This window comes from Rhinoderma darwinii, chromosome 1 (genome assembly GCF_050947455.1).
Source record: "Rhinoderma darwinii isolate aRhiDar2 chromosome 1, aRhiDar2.hap1, whole genome shotgun sequence".
Classification (NCBI taxonomy): Eukaryota; Metazoa; Chordata; class Amphibia; order Anura; family Rhinodermatidae; genus Rhinoderma; species Rhinoderma darwinii.
The window spans coordinates 177,373,752-177,400,458 of NC_134687.1; the positions used below are offsets into that span (position 1 = coordinate 177,373,752).

Genomic DNA, 26,707 nt, shown 5'->3' on the forward strand with positions numbered 1-26,707 from the left:
ATTTCGACAACAAAAAAAAAAAGAAATTTGTACATTTCCCCTCTACTTTGCTTTATTTCCTGTGAAACTCCTAAAGGGTTAAGAAACTTTCTGAATGCTGTTTTGAATACTTTGAGGGGTGCAGTTTTTAAAATGGGGTAATTTATTGGGGGATTCTAATATATGAGGTCCTCAAAACCACTTCAGAAGTAAACTGGTACCTGTAAAAATAGCCTTTTGAAATTTTCTTGAAAATGTGAGAAATTGCTGCTAAAGTTCTAAACCTTGTAACGTCCTAGAAAAATAAAAGGATGTTCAAAAAACGATGCAAATATAAAGTAGACATATGGGAAATGGTAACTAGTGACTATTTTGTGTGGTATTACTATCTGTTTTACAAGCAGATACATTTAAATTTAGAAAAATGCACATTTTCTAAAAATTTTGGTGTTTTTCACGAATAAATATTGAATTTATCAACCACATTTTTCCATTATCATAAAGTACAATATGTCATGAGAAAACAGTCTCAGAATCACTTGGATAGGTAGAAGCATTCCGGAGTTATTACCACATAAAGTGACACATGTCCGATTTGAAAATATCGACTGTGCCACAAGGCCAAAACAGGCTGCGTCCTGAAGGGGTTAATTGAGAACAGGTAATGCATAATAGAAAATGTCCCAAATGTCAAATGCAGTTCTATGGTCATATACCCAAGGAAGTAAAAGGTATATTGGGCCATAGACAAACGGTACACAAATTAACAATTTGCACATACCCTGAGACATGGTGGGGAGTGAAACCGGCAACCTAGGGACCGGAAAAAAAAAACACAAGTAATTAATAATTTCTGCACCAAATTTCAAGAAGCGTATACCCCCAAAAGAACATTGTAATAGACGAGTCCCTTGTACATTTTAATGGTGGGCTAAAAGTCCACCAATACCTGCCCAGTAAGAGGGCAAGGTATGGGATAAAAATTTACAAAAAGGTGGCCGTGCACATGGTACAGAAGGCAATGTATAACGCTTACGTGCTATCCAAATGTGCAGGCCGGACAGGGTCATTCCTTAACCCCTTCCCGACCACCCCACGTAGACTAACGGGCTGCAGAGCTGGTCCTTGTGCCTGCAGCCCGTTAATCTACGTGTGCGCCTAACAGAGCACACAGACACTTCCCGCAGCCCGGCATCTCCCAGTACAGACTGCTACTAGCAGCCTTAGTACTGGGAGAAAACATCAGTTCGGATCACAGCGGTGATCCGAACCGATTAACCCCTTAATTGCGGCAGTCAATAGTGAGCGCCACCGATTGCGGGGGCCGATTTTTGCGGGGCGGGCGATTGCTATGGCAACCAGAAGCCTGACAAATGCTTCGGGTCTGCCATCTATTGAAGGCGATTAAGTCCTGCCAGAGGCAGGACCTAATATGCCTCCTGTCAGTGTGAAACTGACAGGTATAATACCCTGCAATACATAAGTATTGCAGGGTATTATAACAACGATCCAACAGTTGGATCCTCAAGTCCCTAGTAAGACTAAAAAAAAAAAAAGTTACAAAAAATGTACAAAAGTAAAATGTCAAAATAATAAAATTGAAAAATCGTCTTTTTTCCCTTTATAAAGTGCTTTATTATTAGAAAAAAATAAACTATGCATAATTGGTATCACCGCGTCCGTAACGGCCTGAACTATAAACATATAATGTAATTTATCCCACACGGTGACCACCATAAAAAAAATAATTAAAAAACTATACCGCTATAATAATTATAACTATATCGCTATTTTTAGTCACTTCAGCTCCCAAATAATTGCATAAATAGGGATCAAAAAGTCGCATGTACCCAAAAATTGTACCGATATAAACTACAGTTTGTTCCGCAAAAAAGAAGCCCTCACACAGCTTTCCTGATAGAAAAATAAAAAAGTTGTGGCTCTTAGAATATGGTGACACAAAAACAAAATCATTTTTTAAAAAAACCTATGGGATCAAAATGCTCACTATACCCCTAGACAAATTCTTTTTAGGGCTGGGGTCACTTCTGGGGGTTGTCCACAGTTTTTGTCCCTCAGGGACTTTGCAAAGGCGACATGGCCTCCACAAACCAATCCAGCAAAATCTGAATGCCAAATAGCACTTCTTCCCTTCCGAGCACTGCCGTGTGTCCAAACAGCCGTTTATGACCAGACGTGGGGTACTGTTTTACTCAGGAGAAACTGCTCTACAAATGCTGGGGTGCTTTTTCTGCTTTATTTCTCGTGGAAATTAAAAAAAATTAGCTAAACCTACATTTTATTGAAAAAAATTTAGATTTCCTTTTTACGGCCTACTTCCAATAATGTCTGCAAAAAACCTGTGGGGTCAAAATGCTAACTTTACCCTTAGAGAAGTTCCTTGAGGGTGTAGTTTCCTAAATGGGGTCACTTTTGGGGGGTTTCCACTGTTTTGTCCCCTCAGGGGCTTTGCAAATGCGTCCTGGCCTCCGCAAACCATTCCTGCTAAATTTGAGCTCAGTCAAATGGCGCTCATTCCATTCTGAGCCCTGCCGTGTGTCCACACAGCCGTTTATGACCACATGTGGGGTACTGTTTTACTCAGGAGAAACTGCTCTACAAATGCTGGGGTGTTTTTTCTGCTTTAGTTCTCGTGGAAATGAGAAAGAAATTAGCTAAACCTATATTTTATTGAGAAAAATGTAGATTTTCATTTTCACGGCCTATTTCCAATAATTTCTGCAAAAAAACTGTGGGGACAAAATGCTCACTATACCCCTAGATAATTTCCTTGAGGGGCGTAGCTTCCTAAATGGGGTCACTCGTGGGGGGTTTCTACTGTTTTGGCACCACAAGACCTCTTCAAACCTGACATGGTGCCTAAAATATATTTTAATAAAAAGGAGGCCCCTAAATCCACTAAGTGTTCCTTTACTTCTGAGGCATGTGCTTCAGTCCATTACCACTCTAGGGCCACATGTGGGATATTTCTAAAAACTGCAGAACCTGGGCAATAATTTACAGAAAAAAATGGATTAAAACTGATTTTTTGCAAAAAAAAATGAAATGTGTAAATTTCACCTCCACATTGCTGTAATTCCTGTGAAGCACCTAAAGGGTTAAGAAACTTTCTAAAAGCTGTTTTTAATACTTTGAGTAGTTAGGTTTTTAAAATGGGGTGACTTATTGGGGGTTTCTAATATATAAGGCCATCAAAGTCACTTTAGAACTGAACTTGTCCCGAAAAAAATAGCCTTTTGAAATTTTCTTGAAATTTGTGAGGAATTGCTTCTAAAGTTCTAAGCCTTGTAACGTCCTAGAAAAAGAAAAGAATGTTCAAAAAACGATGCCAACATAAAGTAGACATATGGGACATGTGAACTAGTAACTATTTTGTGTGGTATAACTATCTGTCTTACAAGCAGATACATTTAAATTTAGAAAAATGCTAATTTTTACAAATTTTCTCTATATTTTGGTGTTTTTTTTACAAATAAACAGTGAATGTATCGACCACATTTTACCACTAACTTAAAGTCCAATGTGTCACGAGAAAACAATCTCAGAATCGCATGGATAGGTGAAAGCATTCCGAAGTTATTACCAGATAAAGTGACACGTGAGTTTTGAAAGAAATGGCCTGGTCCATAAGGCGAAAACAGGCTGTGTCCTTAAGGGGTTAAAGTCTTGTGTGACATTATTCATGCACCTATTGGTGTTAAAATGCGACTTGTAAAATGTAAACATCATGGATGGTTTTCTCTTTCTTATTACTGACTTTATAGATCTTGCCTGGTTTCTGAAGATGGATGAACAGTACAATGAAAATGAAAAAACAGGAGAACACAAAGACACTGCGTCTGAGCGCGACCCTTGTACAAACACAGAATCCAACGCCACAGAACACAAAAATAAGGTAACTATAGGGCAATAATTGTGTGTGTGTGTGTGTGTGTGTGTGTGTGTCAGATGTATCATTTAATCTTGAATTCTTCGACAAAGACAATTGTTTCATGTTTTTTATGTTTTCTGATGTTTGCAAGAAATGTTCAATTTCACCCAACCCCCCTTGCTTTGTATCCCTCCCCTATATATCCAAAACGAAATAAATATATATATATACACACACACACACACACACACACACACTACAGAAAAACACTATATAGACAAAGGTATTGGGACACCTACTAATTACAACCACAGAAGCTTTTATGATATCCCATTCTAAATCCATAGGCATTAATATGGAGTTGGTCCCCCCTTTTGCAGCTTCTACTCTTCTTGGAAGGCTATCTACAAGGTTTTTAAGTGTGTCTGTGGGAATTTTTTGCCCATTCTTCCAGAAGATCATTTGTAAAGGTCAGACACTGATGTTGGACGAGAGGGCCTGACTCGCAATCTTCGTTCTTGTTTATGCCAAAGCTGTTCCATGGGGTTGAGGTCAGGGCTCTGTGTAGGCAAATTAAGTTCTTCCACACTAAACTCACCCAGCCATGCCTTTACGGACCTTGCTTTCTGCACTGGGGCACAGTCATGCTGCAACAGAAAAGGGCCTTCCCCAAACTGTTTCCACAAAGTTGGAAGCTACAGTTGTCCAAAATGTCTTGGTGTGTTGAAGCATTAAGATTTTCCTTCAGTAAAACTAAGTAACTCCTGAAAAACAACCCCATAGCAGTATCGCTCCTCCAGCAAACTTTACAGTTGGCACAATACAGTCAGCCAGGTAACGTTCCCCTGGCATTCACCAAACCCAGACCGGCCCATCAGACTGCCAGATAAAGAAGCGAGATTTATCACTCCACAGAACACGTTACCACTGCTCCAGAGTCCAGTGGCGGCGTGCTTAAGGCTGGGTTCACACGACCTATTTTCAGACGTAAACGAGGCGTATTATGCCTCATTTTACGTTTGAAAATAGGGCTACAATACGTCAGCAAACATCTGCCCATTCATTTGAATGGGTTTCCCGACGTACTGTGCAGACAACCTGTCATTTACGTGTCGTCGTTTGACAGCTGTCAAACGACGACGCGTAAAAATACAGCCTCGGCAAAAGAAGTGCAGGACACTTCTTTCAGACGTAATTTGAGCCGTTCTTCATTGAACTCAATGAAGAGCAGCTCAAAATTTACGGCTGTCAAAGAAGCCTCGCAAAATGCGAGGAGGAGCATTTACGACTGAAACGAGGCAGCTGTTTTCTCCTGAAAACAGTCTATTTTTTCAGACGTAAATGCCTGCTATCGTGTGCACATACCCTTACACAACTCCATCTGACGCTTGTCATTGAGCTTGGTGATGTAAGGCTCGCATGCAGCCGCTCGGCCATGGAAACCTATGCCACGAAGCTCCCAGCGCACAGTTTTTGTGCTGATAATGCCAAGAAAGTGGGTACTCTGCAGTTATTGAGTCAACAGAACTTTAGGAAGCTTTATTCACTATGCGCCGCAGCAGTCGGCGACCCCGCTCTGTAACTTCATGTGGAGCGACTGTGGTTCCTAGACACTTTAATACCAATCACAGTTGGTCGTGGAATATCTAGGAGGGAAGAAATATTCCGAACTAACTTGTTACAATGGTGATATCCTATTACAGTACCACGCTTAAATTCAGTGATCTCTTTAGAATGACCCATTCTTTTCACAAATGTTTGTAAAGGCAGACTGCACGACTAGATAGATGCTTGATATTATACACCTGTGGCAATGGTACTGAATGAAACACCTGAATTCAATGATTAAGAGGTGTCCCAATACTATTGTATATTAAAAGTATAAACCCCTTTAGGACGCAGCCTGTTTTGGCCTTGTGGCACAGCCGATTTTTTTCAAATCTGACGTGTTAATTTATGTGATAATAACTCCGGAATGCCTTTACCTATCCAAGCGATTCTGAGATTGTTTTCTCGTGACATATTGTACTTTATGATAGTGAAAAAATGTGATCGATAAATTCAATATTTATTCGTGAAAAACACCAAAATTTTGAGAAAATTTGCAAAAATGTGAATTTTTCTAAATTTAAACGTATCTGCTTGTAAAACAGATAGTAATACCACACAAACTAGTCAGTAGTTACCATTTCCCATATGTCTACTTTATATTTGCATTGTTTTTTGAACATCCTTTTATTTTTCTACGACGTTACAAGGCTTAGAACTTTAGCAGCAATTTCTCACATTTTCAAGAAAATTTCAAAAGTCTATTTTTACAGGGGCCAGTTCAGTTCTGAAGTGGTTTTGAGGGCCTTATATATTAGAATCCCCCAATAAATCACCCCATTTTAAAAACTGCACCCCTCAAAGTATTCAAAACAGCATTCAGAAAGTATTTTAACCCTTTAGGCGTTTCACAGGAAATAAAGCAAAGTAGAGGGGAAATTTACAAATCTTTTTTTTGCCGAAATTCATTCGGAATAAAAAAATTTGTGTAACACAGAAGGTTTTACCAGAGAAATACAACTCAATATTTATTGACCAGGTCCTGCAGTTTTTAGGAATATCCCACATGTTGCCCTAGTGCCCTAATGGACCGAAACACCGGCCTCAGAAGCAAAGGAGCAGCTAGTGGATTTTGGGGCCTGCTTATTTTTAGATTATATTTTAGGCACCATGTCGAGTTTAAAGAGGTCTTGTGGTGCCAAAACAGTGGAAACTCCCCAAAAGTGACCCCGTTTTGGAAACTAGACCCCTCAAGGAATTTAATTTATCTAGGGGTATAGTTAGCACTTTGACCCCACAGGTATTTTGCTATATTTATTGGAGCTAGTCTGTGAAAATGTAAATCGACTTTTTTTCTGAAATAACATAGACATTTTTAATATTTACAAGGAATAAAGAAGAAAATGCACCCCAACATTTGTAAAGCATCTTCTCCCGATTACGGAAATACCCCATATGTGGTAATAAACTGCTGTTTGGACCCACGTCAGCGCTCAGAAGGGAGGGAGCGCCATTTGGATTTTGGAGCGCAGATTTTGCTGGATTGTTTTTTAGTGCCATGTCGCGATTGCAACCCCCTGGAGGGAACAAAATAGTGGAAACACCCCAAAAGTGACCCCATTTGGGAAACTACACCCCTCAAGGAATTTATCTAGGGGTATAGTAAGCATTTATACCACACAGGTCTTTTGCAGAATTTAGTAGAATTAGGCCGTGAAAATGAATATAAACATTTTTGTCCACTAAAATGTTGAATTTTTTCATTTTCACAAGGGATAAAGGAGAAAAAGTCGCCCTAAATTTGTAACGCAATCTCTCCCGAGTATGACAATACCCCACATGTGGTAATAATTTATTTTTTGTTAATAGAAATTAATTAACCTTTGCAGGACTGATCCTTTTTTGCTTTTCCATTTTATTTTTTCACTCCCCGCCTTCCAAACGCCATAACTTTTTTATTTTTCCATGAATTGAGGGGTGTGAGGGCTTTTTTTGGGCAGGACGAGCTGTAGTTTTTATTGGTACCATTTTTTGGTACATGCAAATTTTTGATCACTTTTTGTTACATTTTATTTTGAGCTTTGGTGTCCAAAAACAGTGATTTTGACGTTCTAAATTCTTTATTTCTTACGGCGTTCATAATGCGCTTTAAATGACAATTTTACTTTACTCTGCGGGTCGGTACGATTACGGAGATATCATATGTATATAGTTTTTTATGTTTTGCAGCGTTTGCACAATAAAAACACTTCTTTATAAAATAATTTATTTTCTGTGTCACCATATTCTGAAAGCCGTAACTTTTTTATTTTTCAGTCAAAAAAGCGGTGTAAGGGCTTGTTTATTGCGGGACGGGTTGTAGTTTTTATTGGTACTATTTTCGGGTACAGGCGACTTTTTGATCACTTTTTATTCTATGTTTTAGGAGGGGTGGTGACCAAAAAATAATGATTCTGGCATTGTTTTTAGTTTGTTTTTTTGCGGCATTCACCGTGCGGTAATAATAACATTATAGTTTTATAGATTGGGTCATTACGAACGCGGTGATACTGTTGTTTAACGGTTTCATTTTTTCCCTATAATAAGAGACTTATTATAGGAAAAAAAAATCTTTTATTTTTACACTTTTGTAAAACATTTTTATTAACTTATTTTTAATTTTTTCTTTACTTTTTACACTTTCTTTTTTTACCTGCAGCTCTGATCGCTGCTAGAATACATTACACTACCTAGGTAGTGTAACGTTTTCCAACTGTCAGTGTGACGTCACAGTCACTCTGACAGTTAGTCTACGAGGACCAGCAGAGGCTGATCCTCATAGGCTTCCATACATGGCAGACCCGGAGGCCGTTGTCTGGCCCCCGGGTGCCATCACAAGCATCAGCAGCCCCCACAATTGCATGGGGGATGCTGATGTGCTACAAACCCTGTACATGCGGAGATCGCAATCGAGCCCCGCATATAACTGGTTAATTGCCGAAATCAGCGGCAATGAGCCGCTGATCGGCAACAGTGGAGTGTCAGCTGTCAGGGACAGCTGACCTCCCTGTTCCCGATGCACACTGTTGCCGACACTGTCACAGACACTGTCATCAACAGTGTGCATCGCGAACGGCAGTGACGGCCTGTCACTCTGACAGGAAGTCTATCAGGAGGCTGATCCTGATAGGCTTCCGTACATGGCAGACACGGAGGCCATTACTTGGCCTCCGATCGCCATGCTAGCCATCTGCAAACATCACGATTTCATCGTGAGGTCTGCCGATGAGCTAGAAACCCCTGAATGCGGTGATTGCAATCGATCACCGCAATCAAGGGGTTAATTGCCGAAATCAGCGGAAATAAGCCGCTGATCGGCATACAGTGGAGTGTCAGCTCTAAGACACTGGCCACATGGACGTACAGTTGCGTCCTGGTGCGCATAGGGGTTAAATTAATTTCTGTGCTTTAACACCTGGGTGACATTCCTGTGCCGTATGTATACGGCGCTGCCACTAATGGATTTGTGCATCCCATTGTACATGTATGGCGCTGTATTGGGCGGGTTCAGGAGCTGATGTAACATACAGCTGACTCCTGCTGCAATGGCTCACACCTTTTAACCCATCCTCTAATGGGACTGAAATATATATATATTAGGGCTGGGCAATTAATCGAAAAATAACCAAAACAGAATTTCAGTGCAATTAACCAACGTCATCTTGTGCATTTTTGTTTCTTCAATTATTTTTTCCCGGTTTCATCTGTATCTCCGTCCTCAGGATTAAGATACAGTTGAATTCAATGGTAGAGCAGGGAGCCGTAAAGTTCCTGCTCTACATTCACTATGTATCGCCGTATGCTCACTGCTCAGCACAGAGGCACGAGGCAGTGATGTCATCGCGCCTGTCAGCGGCGAGCCAAACAGAGGGATCTCCTCCATGGTCGTTGGAACGGGGTAAGGTGAGTATATATTTTATTAGGCGCTATTGGGAGTGTGGGGGCAGCTATCGGGGCATTATACTGTGTCGGGGCAATTGTGGGGCATTATACAGCGTGGGGCAGCTATGGGGGACTTTATACTGTGTGGAGGGCAGCTATGGAAGCAGTTATGGGGGTATTATACTGTGTAGAGGTAGCTATGGGGACATTATACCGGTGGAGGGCAGTTATGGGGGCAATATACTGTGTGCAGGGCAGTTATGGGGGGCAATATACGCTGTGGAGGGCAGTGTCATGGTGTATATAAGATACAGTAGTTGACGGCAGGCACAGGGAATAAATATCAATTCAATGGCATAGCATGCAAGTAGGTGGCGTGGTGTGTAAAAGGGTGTGGCCTAAATTAGGGTAGTCACGATACCAGAATTTGGAATTCGATACCGATACTTTGTGTAGTATTGCGATACTCGATACCAAAATTGTACTTTGCCAAAAATAATAATAATAAAAAAAAGTTCTTCCATTTTTTGATGTGAGGCAATTAACAGTAATTAACCCCATTATTCCTCAGTCATAATGGACAACATTGGGTTAATGTGAGGAACATGATGGGGTTAATTACTATTAATGTGAGGCACATGGAGGTTCAAAATTCATAATACCTCCTGCCTCACATTAATAAGTGAAAGAAAGCTGTTTTTTTAATTTTATAACAGCGTAAACATGAATGACGCTATAAATGTGTTATTACGCGACGATACCGAATATGTGTATATTTTATGTATTGAGACTTATGCTTATTGGAAAAAAATGTGTCTTTCTTTTTTAATTTAACATTACCTATTTATTTTTTTTACTATTCTTTTTTTTAACTTTAATGTACTGGCATATCTATATGCCAGTACATTAGCCTGTGTATTGATAGTACAGAGGCAGTTGTTAGGACATACTTCAGTATGGTCACACACTCCTTTGTACAATGGCCACTTGGTCTAAAGTAAAACACGCCCACTTGGGCATTAAGAAACTCATTAGCATAAAGCTAAAAATCGCTCATAAAGTGGTTTAAAATAGATTGTTTTTCTAAATAAAAAGCACTGCTGTCACCTACATTATAGCGCCGATCTCCTTATATAGGAGATAGGGCACTTATATTGTGGTGACAGAGTCTCTTTAAGAAAGAGTGTCAAATTCAAAGGACAGATAGGGCTTTGTTTTAATGGCATTTGTCAGTATACATCATTTTTATTTTTTTCTCTAAAGTGGCAAAATTGTAAAAACAAATGTAAGAATTTAGCAAATGCGTCTGTTTATGCTAGCATTTTTCACACACAGTATAGCCCACAGACAAAATTAATTTCCTTTCACATTCTTCCACTTCTCCCGTGCACGGGGATACCAAATATGTGTGCCTTATTCACTGTGCGGGCATGTGCCAGGGCTTGGCATAAAAGGAGGCTTTTGGGCCTTTTCGGTCCAGGAATTCTGCATTTGATTTTATAGCTGCATACTGTTTTCTGGGGGGCCTAATGCTGCTGAAACATTAGAAACACCCCATAAATGACTTAATTCACACAAATAAAACCCACAAGGGGTTTATCATCTTTTTAGAAAGTCCAGTTTTCTTCTGAAAGTTTCTTGAATAAGTAGTAAATAATTAGTTTATGCCAGCATTTTTCACACACAGTATGGACCACGGAAAAAATTCATCTCCTTTCACATTCTTCCACTTCTCCTGAGCATGGGGATACCAAACATGTGTGCCTTATTATCACATAGAGATGTAGGAGGGCGGACGATAGAAGAAGCTTATTTCACAAATCATCTTTTTTCAAAGCTGGTTTTACAAAACTCAACAGAGTTTCTATAACACTTCCAAAATATCTGCTCTTGAAGCAGAAATCCCAAAATATTCATCTAGGGGTATAATGAGAATTACGTTTTTTTGGGTTTCCTAAAATAAGAAATTGCAGGTTTATGCAAATGGAGCTCTCCAGCAGATGAACTTTAGAAAATATGCAAACATGACATCCACCCCCCACCCATTCCCTCCCTCACCCTTGGAGTAAAATCAGGGGAAAAATAAAAACGTAATGTAGGGCAAATATATTTTCAACGAATTAACTAAAATCTAATAATTCAGAACAGTGTGGTATTTTTTAAAACATGGGAGAATGCACAGGCCTGGTTCCGAGGGACAGGAGGGACAGAAATATCGGGAATCTTTGTGGTGCCCGTCTTTTCTGCAGACGCGGCACTTTTTCTGGGGGTTACTTCAAGTTGGTGTTGGGGGAATGCGAGTGATGAATTGTCTTTCAGTCAGTCGCGTGACATCCTCAGACTGGGGGCATTCTCTGGTGTCCTGAACATCAAATATGAGGCCTTTAGTAGTTTTCTCCTGGAAATCCAGGTATGTGTCTCTGCCTCTGTTTTTTTTATAGAGCACAAATGAGTTGTGGATTGCCACCTGTAACAGATAATAATGCCCACTTTTTTGTACCAGGTTTTTGTTTTGCGTTTCACTAAATAGGGCTGTAAAACCTGCTCTCTTAAAGGCAATGTGTTACCAGAAAAACATGTTTGTTTTTTTTAATTAAACATTTAGTGTGTGGGTGATTAAACATTGTTCAAATTTTTTTTATTTTTTTCACGAGTCAGGAAATATTATAAATTAATTCTAATTTATAGTATTTCCCATTTCTGGTCACTAGATGGAGCTATTCCCAAAATTGCAGCATTGCAAAATTGGGTAAAAAGCCCTCGCTCTAGTGAGCTCTCAGCATCCCCCCCTCCTTTATCCTGGCTAGTGCCGGGATAAACGAGGGGTTTGAACGGTCTAACCTCCTACACTGTGTGTCGCCATTTTTTGAGCTAACACACAGTGTAGTAGGTTTACATACAGTAGTAAACACACACAAACACGAACATACATTGAAATCTCTTACCTGCTCCTGCCGCCGCGGCTCCCTCCGGCCCGTCCGCTCCGTCTGCTGCCGCTGGTCCGAGTGCACAAGTCCGGAAGCCGCGACCGGAAGTAGTAATATTACTGTCCGGCCGCGACTTCCGGTCCACAGGAAAATGGCGCCGGACGGCGCCAATTTCAAGTTGGACTGTGTGGGAGCGGCGCATGCGCAGTTCCCACACAGACGCCGTACACACAAGTGAATGGGACGGGAGCCGTTCGTCGTCCCTATGGGACTGTGGCTGCCGTATTCCATGTCTGTATGTGTCGTTAATCGACACACACAGAAATGGAACCAAAAATGGCAGCCCCCATAGGGAAGAAAAAGTGTAAAAATAAGAAAAAGTAAAACACAAACACACAAATAAATATAAACGTTTTTAATAAAGCACTAACATCTTGAACATATGAAATTTTTTTCTGTGATGACACTGTTCCTTTAAATCCACCCCCCCCATGTACTTGTTATATTCGGACACACTCACTGGTTTGTGCTCGTCCGATGTTGCCCCCCTTTCCCTCACTGCCACTGTTCCTGCGGTATGAATCGTGCTTAGTAGATACACGTCTTTGCGATCCCTGTACTTGACCGCCAACAATTCCTCAGATGCATAAGCACAGGAATCTCCCTATACCATGCGCTTCCCCACTAATTGCTGTGGAAAACCAATTTGGTTTTTGCGCATGGTACCACATGCCCCAGTCCTTGCAGCATGCAAATTCCTAAACGGGGGCACACTAGAATAAAAATTATCGCAGTACAGGTGGTACCCCTTGTGAAGCAGAGGCTGCATTATCTCCCACACAATTTTGCTGCTGGTGGAAAGATCAGGGGGGCATCCAGGAACATTTATTGAGCGGTCCCGCCTTTCATAAATTCTGGAGGCGGTGGTATATCCTGACCCGCTTTCACTCAATTTATAAAGCTTAACGCCATATCTTGCCCTTTTGGAAGGTAGATATTAGCGAAAGCTAAGCCTTCCATGGAAGTTGAGGAGGGATTGCAGAAATAAATTATTGAGGGAATTTATTAGCGGTCTCATTTTTTTAATTCCTGCAAATTGGTGGGCGTCCAATCTCTGGCATGGGTGGAGGAAGGTTTCTGCCTTCTATACTGAGCGGCATATAAATTTGTTTCGTGGACAATGATATTTAGGAGGTCGTCTGTAATAAATAAATGGAAGTAATCCATTTGGACAAAATTTGTACTGTCCACAGTTATACCAGGAGTGGCAGTAAATCCGTGGATTTTAGGCCCAAAAGATGGAGCAGGTGCCCATACAAGAGCCTGAACTGGAGGGACTAGGCTGTCCCATGCTACAGCGCTACTTGGCCCTGTTCCATGTTCTGCAGTTTCTACTGCGTCAGGGATAACGTCCCCTGAAGAGGAACCTGAAGTGACGCTATCATCGTCACTGCCTAAAACAGGCTCCATCTCTGACACCATCTCTGATGCGGTCTCAGACTCTGACCACAGCATGGCGTGTGCCTCCTCATCGCTAAATATCTTCCTCGCCATAATGTCACTAACACTAACAATAACTAAACAAACAATAATTTTTTTTATATATATATATATATATATATATTTTTTTTTTATAACAGATTATATATATATATATATATATATATATAATGTGTCTAAATATACATATATATATAGATATACACAGAAAGTAACTGATATATATATAATCTACACTACTGCTAACTGTCCCGTACTGAAAACATTATTACAGTACGGGACAGTTGTCCCGCAGCGAGGCAGGGACTCCTAGCATCGTACATAACTATGATGCTAGGAGCCCGGCTCCCTGCAGTGTGTTCAGTCCGGGACTTGCGGCCGAAATACGTCCATCCATTATGGACGTAATGTGCTCGTGTGAATCCAGCCTTATACTGTATTTTTTTTTCTTTCACAGTATTCGTCTGGCAGCAATTCTCTCTAAGTCTCTTCTCCTCACTCTGAAACAATGTGTGAGGAGAAGAAAAGAGGCAGGAGATTTGCTGCCTGAACTTTCAAAATAAAAACAAATCGCTGTGTTTTCACATTGGTCACATTAGGAATGCACGATGCATCGAAACTTCGATACTGTTTCGATACAGTACTGTTTCGATACAGTACTTTCCCAAACGGTTCGATACCGTTATTTCATGTATTTCGATACTTAGCTGTGCGGCCACACAGCTCAGTATTGTAACACATGAATGTATGAGAGCGGGGCTGTGGCTGTGTGATACAGCCATTGCCGCGCTCCTGAGTCCTGATAACAAGAGCGCGGGGTCAGGATGATGCGATGCGGCCGGCGCTGCACTAATGAGCGCCGGCACTGAAAACAGAATATGACAGACGCACTGCAAAACACCACCATGTTCTGTCCTCAGTGCCTGCGCTCATTAGTGCAGCGCCGGCCGCATCACCTCATGCTGACCGTGCACGCACTTCCTGTCAGGAGCAGGGCAATGGCTGTATTACACAGCCGCAGCCCCGCTGGCGGAGATCAGAGAAACCTCTCATCTCCGCCGTTATTCCCGTGAATGCTGCGATTACAGCGGACTGCAGCATTCAGGGGAAAATGAGAAGGGGGGATACCTGTGACGCGATTGAGGGACATACCATATATGGGCAGACAGCCCAATGGCCATTGAAGGATCCCAGGGCTGTCCTTCCATATTTCCTGTTGTTAGGGCATACTGAGGTACTATCAGTACACAGGCTAATGTACTGTAATATAGATATATGCCAGTACATTAAAGTTTAAAAAATAAAGTAAAAACATAAAGTAATGTTAAATTTAAAAAAAATACACATATACCTTTTTTTACAATAAACATTAAAATAAGTCTCAATATATAAAATATATACATATTCGGTATTGGCGCGGCCGTAATAACCTGCACAATAATTTTTTTTGCTTCATTTATGATGTGTACGCTGTAAAAAATAAATAAAAAATAACTGCTTTCTTTCACTTATTGTAGGGCACAAGGTGTGATGAATTTAACCTCCATGTGCCTCACATTAATAGTAATTAACCCCATCATGTACCTTACATATTAACCCATTATGACTGGGAAACATGATGGGGTTAATTACTATTAATGTGAGGCACGTGAAGGTTAAATTCATCATCACACCACGCGCCTCACATCAGAAAATGGAAGAACTTTTTTTATTATTATTACTGTTGGCAAAGTATCGAATTGGTATCGAAATCGCAATACTAAACTAAGTATCGGTATCGAAGTCCAAATTTTGGTATAGTGACATCCCTAGATCACATGTTCAGGGACCATCAGATTGGTCCCTGATACTCTGCCCAGTGCTGTTGGTAACCGCGTGGGCACAGGGCTGTGTGCACGCGATTGCGTGCACACTATATTTTACATTGAAATGCATGTGATCGCTGTGATTGCTTGTCACAGCGATCACATCTTCAGGGACCAAAAGATTGGTCCCTCACAATCTGCACAGTGCCCAGGGCTGTTAGCAACACTCTCTGAAGTGCCGCCGTAATTAGTCTATATGGTGGACTTCAGAGACCCTGACCGCTGGCCGTAAAAACACAGCCAGCGGTCGGGAACCTGTTCAATTTAAATTCCATCTGTCCTGCTAGTACACAAGGGCAGAGATACTGCATTATTGTGCTGCTGTAGGACGTAAGGGAAATTGCTACTTCTTACCTGATTATTTATCTCTCTACCATATTATGCATATATTTTCAACATTGTAGGACATTCATGTTGCCAAATGAAAATTCATCTGGATGTGTATGTTGCCAATTGAACTTGGATAGCTGAAGTCTATCCCAATTTTATATACTGATCAGAGATTCCGATATTAAAAAGTGACAATAGAGTTTTCCCAACATGTTTTGCCAATAAACAGTGTCTTTAGGGATGATGGTGCTAATGGTTTGGGGAGGGTCACTATTCAGACCTTTTATCACTTCCTAGGTGTAGCCAATTATAAACTATAGGTCTATGACGCACCTTCTCCAAGGCCAATTATTTAAGTCCAATATATTAGTAAACCTAATTATCCCTATCTCTAAGCCCCACTAATGAGCTTGTTCCATGGATGCCTGCGCTACTCCAGTTCATCTGGTGAAAACATTCAAAATCCGTGCTGTCATCTACTGCACATGCGCTCTGTTTTCGTCAGCCAAACCATTCTCCTTGTCTGCTACACTAAGACCTCATGCATACACAAATGTATTTTTGTGGGCGCAATTTATCCTCATTTTTTCTGATAAATTGCGGACCCATTCTTTTCTATGGCCACATGCATAGGACGGTGATTTACATGGATCATTGTGAGGGCCACGAATCCGGACTGCAAAAACTCAGGACAAGTCATTTAACGGTCCAGTTTTTCAGATTCGCCAATACTGGTGAATTGTTCGGGATCCGTGAGTCTGAATGACACACGGATTCACAACATGGGTTTTTTGCAGTCCGACAGACCACAACGGACACGTGGTTTTGTGGACCGCAAAACCTATACGGCCGTGTGCATGGGGCCTTAGAATTTCTTTACATCAGGATCAACCTTATCAGTGCTGATTTTATGCCCAACTTTACGCATGCTCCTAATCTAAACATTTTCGATGCATTTCAATGTTATGTCCTGGATATATCAAATCAGTGTCCCTTCTTTTTACGTCCGCTTCCCAACTTCAAAGTTTTGATGTTATAACTCATCTTTTATACCTATTCCCAAACCTACATGTTTCTGTAGAGATTTTTTTCTTTTCAATCTATCGAGCTGCTTGGCGTCACATAGTCCCTTTTATATAAGAACATCAATTATTCAGACTACATGAATTAATTTATTAAGGAATATGTATGTATTGTAACACCCATGGCCGCAGCCATGGATCTGTGAGCGCTGGCTCGCATCTCCTCCTCAGGAGACGCTAGCGCTCACTTCCGCTTCTCTCTGCTGGGTCCCGTAGGGTGGGTGCGTGCGCACGCTCGTGCCCGGTCTTAAAGAGCCAGCGCACCTGAATTTGTTACCAAATTAGCCCATGAGCACCCTGGACTATAAGAAGGGCCCTGTCCCTTCCTGCATTGCCTGAGCGTTGTTGTTGTTTACCTATGTTCGTCTCTGCAAAGGGTCCCTTAAGCGTTTCCCAGTTCCCAGTGTTCCCGTCCCTGCTACCCGTATCCTGTATCCCGTGCTATCTTGGTTCAAGTGGCGTTTAGAGTTGCAGTCGTGTTGTGCTGTGTACTGTGCCTTCCTGGTTACACCACGCCTGGTGTCTGCCTGCTGCCAAGGTCCCATCCGAGCCTCTTCGCTACTGTCTAAAGTTACCACAGGTACACTTATCCGAACTATTGACTATGACTTGTACCCTGTTGGCCAGCTGCTATACCGTCAAGGCGGTACGGCCCAATGGGTCCATGCACCCAACGTGACATGTATAATACACAGTGCATTTGGAAAGTTCAGATCCTTTCACTTTTTTCACATTTTGTTATGTTGAGGCCTTGTGCTAAAATAAAAAAAAATATATATAGGTTTGGAACAACCAAAACTCTTCCTAGAGCTGGCCTCCCCACTAAACTAAGTCATTGGGGGAGAAGGGCCTTTGTAAGAGAGGCGACCAAGAACCCAATGGTCTCTCCAAACATCCTGTGTGCAGATTGGAGAAACTTCCAGAAGGTCAACCATCACTGTAGCATTCCACCAATCTGGGCTTTATGGCATAGTGGCCAGAAAGAAGCCTCTCCTCAGTAAAAGGCACATGAAAGCCCGCCTGGAGTTTGCAAAAAAGCACCTAAAGGACTCTCAGACTGTAGAAACAAGATTCTGTGGTCTGATGAAGCCAAGACTGAAATTTTTGGCATCAATTCTAAGCGTCATGGAGGAAACCAGGCACTGCTCATCACCTCCCCAATACTATCCCTACAGTGAAGCATCGTAGTGGCAGCATCATGATGAGGGGGTGTTTTTCAGCGGCTGGGCTAGGGAGGTTGGTCAGGGTTTGAGGGAAAGATGAATGGAGCAAAGTACAGAGATCTTCTTAAAGGGAATGTGTCGCTAGAAAAATATATATATATTTTTTTTAGTTAAACTGTTAGTATATAAATGATTACACATTGTTCTAATTTTTTTAATTTTTGCACAAGTCAGGGAATATTATAAATTAGATTCTAATTTATAACATTTCCATGTACTGGTCACTAGAGGGAGCAATTCCCAAAATTACAGCATTGGCATGTGGTAAAGCAACCTCATTTCTTTATGCTGCAAAATTGGAGAAGACACACTCGCTCTAGTGTCCTCAAACAATCCCCCCTCCTTTCTCCTGGCTAGTGCCAGGAGAAAGGAGGGGGTTGAATGTTCAAACCTCCTACACTGTGTTCCGAAATTTTTTGAGCGAATGCACAGTGTAGGAGGATTAGATACAATGGTAATCACACAGTATAACACGAACATACACACACATCACATACACAAACATAAATTACCTGCTCCTGCCGCTGCCTCCGCTCCCTCCGCTCCTAGTCCTTGCTTCTGAACATATGGACGGAAGCCGCGACCGGAAGTAGTCATCTTACTGTCCGGCTGCGGCTTCCGGTCCACATGAAAATGGCGCCGGATGTAGCCTTGCCGAAGACCTTCCTTTTGGACTGTGTGGGAGCGGCGCATGCGCCGTTCCCACACAGATGGTGTACGCTATAGTGAATGGAACGGCTCCCGTTCGCATTCTCTATGGGGATGTATGTGCCGTATTCCATCCCTGTATGTGTCATTAATCGACACATACAGAGATGAAAAAAAAAATGGCAGCCCCCATAGAGAAGTAAAAGAGAGAAAAAAGAAAAAAGTACACCTCAAAAACACAAATAAATAAAATTTATTTTAATGACATACCAAAAGCAAAAACATATAAAAACAATTTTTTTCGTGACACCTTCCCTTTAATAAAAATCTGATCCAGAGTGTGCTAGTCTTCAGACTGCGCCGAGGGTTCACCTTCCAAAAAGACAATGACCCTAAGCACACAGCCACGACAATCCAGGTGTGTCTTAGGGCCAACTCTGTGAATGTCCTTGAGTGGCCCAGCCGGAGCCCTGACTTCAACCCAATCGAACATTCTGGAGATACATGAAAATGGCTGTTCACCGACGGTCCCCATCCAACCTGACAGAGCTTGAGAGGATCTGCAAAGAAGAATGGCAAAAAATCCCCAAATTTAGGTGGCATAATACCCAAGAAGACTGGAGGCTATCGCTGCCAAAGGTGCTTCAACTAAGTACTGAGTAAAGGGTCTGCATACTTATGTCAATGCAACATTTTAGTTTTTCTTTCCCAATAAATTAGCAAAGATTACTAACATTTCGTTTTCACTTTGTCATTATGGGGTATTGAGTGGAAGTATGATGGGGGAAAAAAAATATATATATATTTTTTTTCTAGCACAAGGCCTCAACATAAGAAAATGTGAAGAAATTTAAAGGGTCTGAAGAATTTCCAAATGCATTGTATATACACCGCGTTCCAAATTATTATGCAAATGTTATTTTTCGCTGATTTTCCTAAATAGTCGATGCAAATGACAGTCAGTATAATCTTCAAGCCATCAACCGTTGGAGTATAATGCGAATTTTATTGAACAAATTTCCTAATGATAACATCTTTTTTTTTAGAAGTAAAAAACTCAAAATTCACTGTTTCAAATTATTATGCACAACAGAGATCAAAACATTTTAAAGGTTGCAAAGAGAACTAAAATGGTAATTTGTTGAATGTGCAGCATCAGGAGGTCATATTTACAGAAATCAAAAGCTCTTTCAATAAAAAAAAACTGAACAGGCCAAGTTACATGTTAACATAGCACCACTTCTCTGATATCACCTTCACAATTCTTGCATCCATTGAATTTGTGAGTATTTGGACAGTTTCTGCTTGAATATCTTTGCAGGATGTCAGAATAGCCTCCCAGAGCTTCTGTTTTGATGTGAACTGCCTCCCACCCACATAGATATTTTGCTTGAGGATGCTCCAAAGGTTCTCAATAGGGTTGAGGTCATGGGAACATGGGGGCCACACCATGAGTTTCTCTCCTTTTATGCCCATAGCAGCCAATGACACAGAGGTATTCTTTGCAGCATGAGATGGTGCATTGTCATGCATGAAGATAATTTTGCTACGGAAGACACGGTTCTTCTTTTTGTACCACGGAAGAAAGTGGTCAGTCATAAACTCTACGTACTTTGCAGAGGTCATTTTCACACCGTCAAGGACCCTAAAGGGGCGTTCCACCTCTCTCCCCATGATTCCAGCCCAAAACATGACTCCTCCATCTCCTTGCTGACATCGCAGCCTTGTTGGGACATGGTGGCCATTCACCATCCATTAACTACTCCATCCATCTGGACCATCCAGGGTTGCACGGCACTCATCAGTAAACAACACGGTTTGAAAATTAGTCTTCATGTATTTCTGAGCCCACTGCAACCGTTTCTGCTTGTGAGCATTGTTTAGGAGTGGCCGAATAATAGCTTTATGCACACTTGCAAACCTCTGGAGGATCCTACACCTATCTATCTAAGCTGGAGTTTGATGCTGGGGGTCCAGGTGAGCCGGTGTTATTCCTACCGGTGTGGTCAGCGGGATCACGAGTGGAGCACATGTGGGCCGTCATGACCTGCCGCGATTGAATACGAGGCCGGATCATGCCGGAAGTAGGCCTATAACGTGGTCAGAAGTCAGAACGTAAGTGAAGATGCGTCACCGGAAGTGACGGAAGATGACTTTTGGTTCGCGCCCATCTTGGTGGGAAATTCAAATTTCAAATAAATATATAAAGCAGCCGCTCAATAAGAGAATGGCTTTTTTGTTGTTGCTAGTTATCTATAAGTAACTGCCTGCCATTATATCTTGGGCTACCTACTAGGGATGCACGAAACTTCAATACAGTTTCGATACTGTGCATCCCCAAACGGTTCAAAACCGTTATTTCATGTATTTCGATACTTAGCTGTGCGGCCGCACAGCTTAGTATAGTAACACATGAATGTATGAGAGAGGGGCTGCGGCTGTGTAATACAGACATTGCCCCGCTTCGGAGTCCGTCAGGATGATGTGATGTGGCCAGTGCTGCACTAATGAGCGGCGGCAATGAAGACAGAACATGGCGGGCGCACTGCAAAACACCCCCATGTTCTTTCTTCAGTGCCTGTGTCTTCACTCATTAGTGCAGCGCCGGCCGCATCACCTCATGCTGACCGCGGGCGCACTTAATGTCAAGAGCGGGGCAATGGCTGTATTACACAACCGCAGCCCCGCTCTATAACGGCGGAGATCAGAGAAACCTCTCCTCTCCGCCGCTATTCTCCTGAATGCTGCGATCAAAGCTGACTGCAGCATTCAAGAGGAAGTGAGAAGGGGGATCCCCCTTGGATCGTATCACAGGAATCCCTGTGACGCGATTGAGAGACATACCATATATGGGCAGACAGCCCAGGGTCCGTTGAAGGACCCCAGGGCTGTCCTACCATATTTCCTGTTGTTAGGGCATACTTAGGTATGTCCTAACAACTGCCTGTGTACTATCAGTACACAGGCTAATGTACTGGCATATAGATATATGTCAGTACATTAAAGTTTAAAAATAAAGTAATGTTAAATAAAACAAAATACACATACACTGTAATGACAGGGGGGTAGGGAAACAGACAGTGAGCCCTAATCTACGCACCACTCAGTCCCTGCCTACTTGCAACGACCCGCCCTAGGCGACGGGGTACAACTGGGCGACGGTCCCTACGCTCAGTAGGTGCACGACAGACAAACGGACAAGGGGACACAAGCAAAGGGAAATGAGGCAGTTGCCCACGGCAACACCGTGAGCAACAAGAGAGGTGAACGAGCCGAGTCAAACCAGGAATGTACGAGGTACCAAATGCAGAGCAGGAGAGTAGTCAGAAAGCCGGGGTCAGTATGAAGCAAGGTCAAATAGCTAGGAGCTGCAGCAAGGCCAGGAAACCACACGAGAAGAATCACAAGCAAAGGAGGAACAGGAAAGGCAGGTATAAATAGACAGAGGGCGGAACTAGCTCCGTCTGGCCAGGCTGCGATAGGCTCTCCCACTCCTAAGCCTGCCATCCTGAGTGGTGGAAGATGGAGTCAGTCTCAGAGACATAGAACCAGGTGCAGACTGATTACCCATGGGCGTATACACAGAAGTGCCTGGCAGATCCTTTACAGTACCCCCCCCCCCTTTTATGAGGGGCCACCGGACCCTTTCTAAGTGGACCTGGTTTATTGGGGAAACGAAGGTGGAACTTTCTGACCAATACCCCAGCGTGAACATCCCGGGCGGGTACCCAAGTCCTCTCCTCAGGCCCGTATCCTCTCCAATGGACTAGGTACTGGAGGGAGCCTTGGACCATCTTGCTGTCCACAATCTTGGCCACCTCGAATTCCAGCCCCTCAGGGGTGAGAACGGGAACAGGAGGTTTCCTCGAGGGAGCCCAGGACGGGGAGCAGCGTTTAAGGAGGGAGGCATGAAACACGTCGTGTATATGAAAAGATGGGGGCAACTCCAGTCGGAAGGAGACAGGATTGAGGACTTCGATGACCTTATACGGCCCTATAAACCGGGGAGCAAACTTCTTGGACGGGACCTTAAGGCGCAAGTTCTTAGATGATAACCACACCAGATCCCCGACCATAAACAAGGGGTTAGCAGAACGTCTTCTATCAGCCTGAGTTTTTTGTATACTCTGGGACGCCTCTAGGTTCTTCTGAACCTGGGCCCAGACTGTGCACAGTTCCCGATGAACGACCTCTACCTCGGGATTGTTGGAACTACCAGGTGAAACGGAGGAGAACCGTGGATTAAACCCAAAATTACAGAAAAAGGGGGAGACCCCTGACGAGTTACTGACCCGGTTATTAAGGGAAAATTCGGCGAGGGAAATGAATGAGACCCAATCATATTGACAGTCAGAGATAAAACACCTTAAATATTGTTCTAGACTGATTAGTCCTCTCAGTTTGGCCATTAGTTTCAGGATGGAAGGCAGAGGAGAAGGACAGATCAATCTCCAACTTTTTACAGAAGGCTCTCCAAAACAATTAAACAAATTGTACCCCTCTGTCCGAAACAATATTGACAGGGACCCCATGGAGACGCAGGATGTGTTTGACAAACAAGGTAGCTAACGTCTTAGCATTGGGTAGTTTCTTGAGGGGCACAAAGTGGCACATCTTACTGAAGCGGTCTACTACCACCCACACCACCGACTTGCCTTGAGATGGAGGCAAATCGGTGATAAAATCCATGGAGATATGGGTCCAAGGTCTCTGGGGAATGGGCAAAGAACGTAGTAAGCCCGCTGGTCGGGACCTGGGAGTCTTGGACCTGGCACAAACCTCACAAGCGGCGACGTAGGCCTTAACGTCTTTAGGCAACCCAGGCCACCAATAGTTTCTGGCAATGAGGTGTTTGGTACCCAGGATGCCTGGATGACCAGATAGTGCGGAGTCATGATTTTCCCTGAGTACCCTTAGCGGAGTTGCAGGGGAACAAACAGCTTGTTCTCAGGAAGGTTCCCGGGAGCTGAACCTTGATCAGCCGCAATTTCAGAGACGATATCAGAATCAATAGAAGAAACGACTATACCAGGAGGCAAAATACAAGCAGGATCTTCCTCCCAAGGAGGGCTGGCCATGAAGCTACGCGACAGTGCATCGGCCTTAATATTTTTAGACCCAGCCCTATAGGTAACCAAAAAGTTGAATCTGGTAAAAAATAGCGCCCATCGAGCTTGTCTCGGGTTTAGCCTCCGGGCAGATTCTAGGAAAACCAGATTCTTGTGGTCGGTAAGGACCGTTACCTGGTGCCTAGCCCCCTCCAGGAAGTGGCACCACTCTTCAAATGCCCATTTAATGGCTAAGAGTTCGCGGTTGCCAATATCATAGTTACTCTCAGTGGGCGAAAACTTCCTGGAGAAGTAGGCACAGGGACGGAGATGGGTGAGGGACCTGGTACCCTGGGACAAGCCCCCACTCCCACCTCGGATCCGTCAACCTCCACGATAAATGGCTCCATTTGGTTGACACCACTCAGTCCCTGCCTACTTGCAACGACCCGCCCTTGGCGACGGAGTACAACTGGGCGACGGTCCCTACGCTCAGTAGGTGCACGACAGACAAACGGACAAGGGGACACAAGCAAAGGGAAATGGGGCAGTTGCCCACGGCAACACCGTGAGCAACAAGAGAGGTGAACGAGCCGAGTCAAACCAGGAATGTACAAGGTACCAAACGCAGAGCAGGAGAGTAGTCAGAAAGCCGGGGTCAGTATGAAGCAAGGTCAAATAGCTAGGAGCTGCAGCAAGGCCAGGAAACCACACGAGAAGAATCACAAGCAAAGGAGGAACAGGAAAGGCAGGTATAAATAGACAGAGGGCGGAACTAGCTCCGTCTGGCCAGGCTGCGATAGGCTCTCCCACTCCTAAGCCTGCCATCCTGAGTGGTGGAAGATGGAGTCAGTCTCAGAGACATAGAACCAGGTGCAGACTGATTACCCATGGGCGTATACACAGAAGTGCCTGGCAGATCCTTTACATACACCTTTTTTACAATAAACATTAAAATAAGTCTCAATACATAAAATATTCACATATTGGGTATTGGCACGGCCGTAATAACCTGCACAACAATTTTTTTGCATCATTTATGATGTGTACGCTGTAAAAAAATAAAATAAAACCAGCTTTTTTCACTTACTGTGGTGCATGATGTGCAATGAATTTAACCTCCATGTGCCTCACATTAATAGTAATTAACACCATCATGTACCTTACATATTAACCCATTATGACTGAGGAACATTTTGGGATTAATTACTATTAATGTGAGGCACATTCAAAATTCATCACATCTCGCGCCTCACATCAGAAAACGGAAGAACTTTTTTTTTTATTACTGTTGGCAAAGTATGGAATTGGTATAGAAATCGCAATACTAAATGAAGTATCGGTATCAAAGTCCAAATTCTGGTATCGTGACATCCCTACTACCTACTACCATTGGGTTCAGCCTAACATGTAGTCAAGGAACAGCATCGTTCTGAAGGACTTCTGATATGTCTCAGGGTCATGTGAAACCTTCCCTTGGGGATTAAGAGTGCGACGGTATTATATATTTTCCGGTATATTTATTAGGTGAACCCCAAGAAGAGGGTTAAAAAAATACACCACCTCTGAGAAGTAAATGCATGACACGCATAAAAAACAGCTTTGTCAAGACTGCATCCCAAAACTGTTGAAGAAAGAACAACCTTCATTTATGACCGAACTACGGGCCATTATCCGTAAATAAGTAAAACAGTCCGTGGCCTCCTTAGTTCCACATCAATAATCTCCGTCATGATCCCAAGCAAAGAGACTAAGAATGGAGCTGGATCAGTCATGGTGCCCTCCCTCTCGGGCATCGGACTCAGAGCAAGAGTTTTACTATCTATTGGAAGGGGAATTGGAAGAAGCAGAAGAACCGATACCTACAAATCTACACAGGAGAAAAAATATTTTTCCTTAGAAATATCCGACACTCTTATTCAAGCTATTAGGGAAACCATGAATACTCAGATGTACCCTGTACTATCCAGGACGAGATGTTTGGGGGTCTTACGGAAAGGAAAACTAAGGTATTCCCGGTGAATGAAAACCTTTAAGAAAAAGATCCTGGCAGAGTGGGACGATTTGTAAAAAAGGCTATTGCAAGAGAGTTTCTGAATAGGCTTCTTTTTGACATAGAGGACACAAAACCCTGGGATGAAGTCCCACATGTAGACGTTCCAGTGGCGAGAGTAGCAAAGAAAACGGCTATTCCATTTGAGGATTCCTCCCATGCAAAAGCAGACAGACTTCTTAAAAGAGCCTGGGAATCCTCTTCCGCCCTAATTTCAACGAACATTACTGAGAGATCAATGTTCATCTGGTTAAACCAACTAGAAAATCATCTGATGGTGAAAACTCCTAGAGAAGAAATAATAGTATCCCTTCCCTTACCTAAGATGGCAACTGGGTTTCTAGCAGACACATCAGCGGAGTCAGTAAGATTTGCTACTCAAAAGCTTTGTGGCTGAAAATAGGGACGGGAGATACAAGTTCAAAGATAAGCTGTGCTGTATCCCTTTTTCTGGATCCCCAGTATCTGCTCCCCTTCTTGATGATATCCTAGAAAATGCATCGGATAAGAAGAAATGATTTCCAGAGGAGAAACCCAGGGAAAAAAACCTCCTTTCGGAAGTATCGTACTCAGCCTAACAATTACAGGGGAATGGGAAATTCGGGGTGCTGGAGTTATCCTAAAAGAGGAAGAGACCAGGGGTTTCTTCTCAACCCCAATGACTCCTTCTCTTCCAATAAGCAATGACGCC

At 42.7% G+C, this 26,707-nt stretch overlaps 1 protein-coding gene across 3 annotated transcripts in view; it reads left to right on the forward strand.

Annotated features, from left to right (window-relative positions):
* LOC142738407 (sodium/hydrogen exchanger 9B2-like) overlaps positions 1 to 26,707 on the forward strand; it is a 100,078-nt gene that overhangs the window by 15,051 nt on the left and 58,320 nt on the right. For 2 of the 3 annotated variants that reach the window (XM_075849760.1, XM_075849759.1), the window contains exon 2: positions 3,765 to 3,895. The exons of the other annotated variant lie outside the window; for it this stretch is intronic. In XM_075849760.1, the coding sequence (XP_075705875.1) occupies positions 3,785 to 3,895 (111 nt within the window). In that variant the 5' untranslated portion in view covers positions 3,765 to 3,784. The remainder of the gene's footprint in view (positions 1 to 3,764; positions 3,896 to 26,707) is intronic. 3 annotated transcript variants of the gene reach the window in all.